General features: G+C 32.3%; 1 protein-coding gene across 1 annotated transcript in view; it reads left to right on the forward strand.

Annotated features, from left to right (window-relative positions):
* LOC107713788 (procollagen galactosyltransferase 1) overlaps positions 1 to 778 on the forward strand; it is an 18648-nt gene that overhangs the window by 13235 nt on the left and 4635 nt on the right. Inside the window, exon 8 of the mRNA XM_016519400.1 lies at positions 378 to 484. Coding sequence (XP_016374886.1) covers positions 378 to 484 — 107 coding nt within the window. The remainder of the gene's footprint in view (positions 1 to 377; positions 485 to 778) is intronic.

A 778-nucleotide genomic window follows, 5' to 3' on the forward strand; every position in this document is an offset into this window, starting at 1 on the left:
TTATTTTTTATTTTTTTTATTTTTTATTTTTATTTTATATTATTTCTGTATTTTTATATTGTATATTTTATTTAATATTAATTGTTATATATATATTTTTTAAATGTCATATTACATCATTTTATGAAATGTTATCAAATATTGTAATGCTTAAAGAGTTTTTTATATTATTTGTTGTATTATTTTATTTTGTATTATATTATATATTATTATCTTTTTATGTTATATTATTGTGCTGTATTACTTTATTATTGACATTTAGTATTATCATATTATTAATACATTACATATATTATTAATTTTCATATTATTTTATAAAGCCGTATAATATATTATTATTATTATATATTCATCAGTCGTATGGTATGTGTGTCCAGGTGTTTATGATAAACCTGCTGAGGCGTTCGGACCGCAGAGAGCGCATGCTGAGGACTCTGTACGAACAAGAGATCGCGTGCAAGATCATCGCAGCTGTAGATGGCAAGTACGTCTCAAACACACAAACAGATCGCATTCACATGCAAACATGAGCTTCCCATAATCCTGTCTGTCTCACCTGTCGCATACAGACCGTCTGACCCGTGTGTGTGTGTGTGTGTGTGTGTGTGCGCACGTGTGTGTGTGTGTGTGTGTGTGTGTGTGTGAGAGAGTGTGTTGCGCGCGCGCGCATAGGGGCGGAACTCAGCTGTGCACGATGCAGAGAGCGCGACCATGTAATGTAGAGACAGAAATGACATGCCCTCATGTAAATAAGATAAATAACATAAGGCTATTTAGT

Source organism: Sinocyclocheilus rhinocerous, unplaced genomic scaffold (genome assembly GCF_001515625.1).
Source record: "Sinocyclocheilus rhinocerous isolate Xijiao unplaced genomic scaffold, SAMN03320098_v1.1 scaffold1861, whole genome shotgun sequence".
Classification (NCBI taxonomy): Eukaryota; Metazoa; Chordata; class Actinopteri; order Cypriniformes; family Cyprinidae; genus Sinocyclocheilus; species Sinocyclocheilus rhinocerous.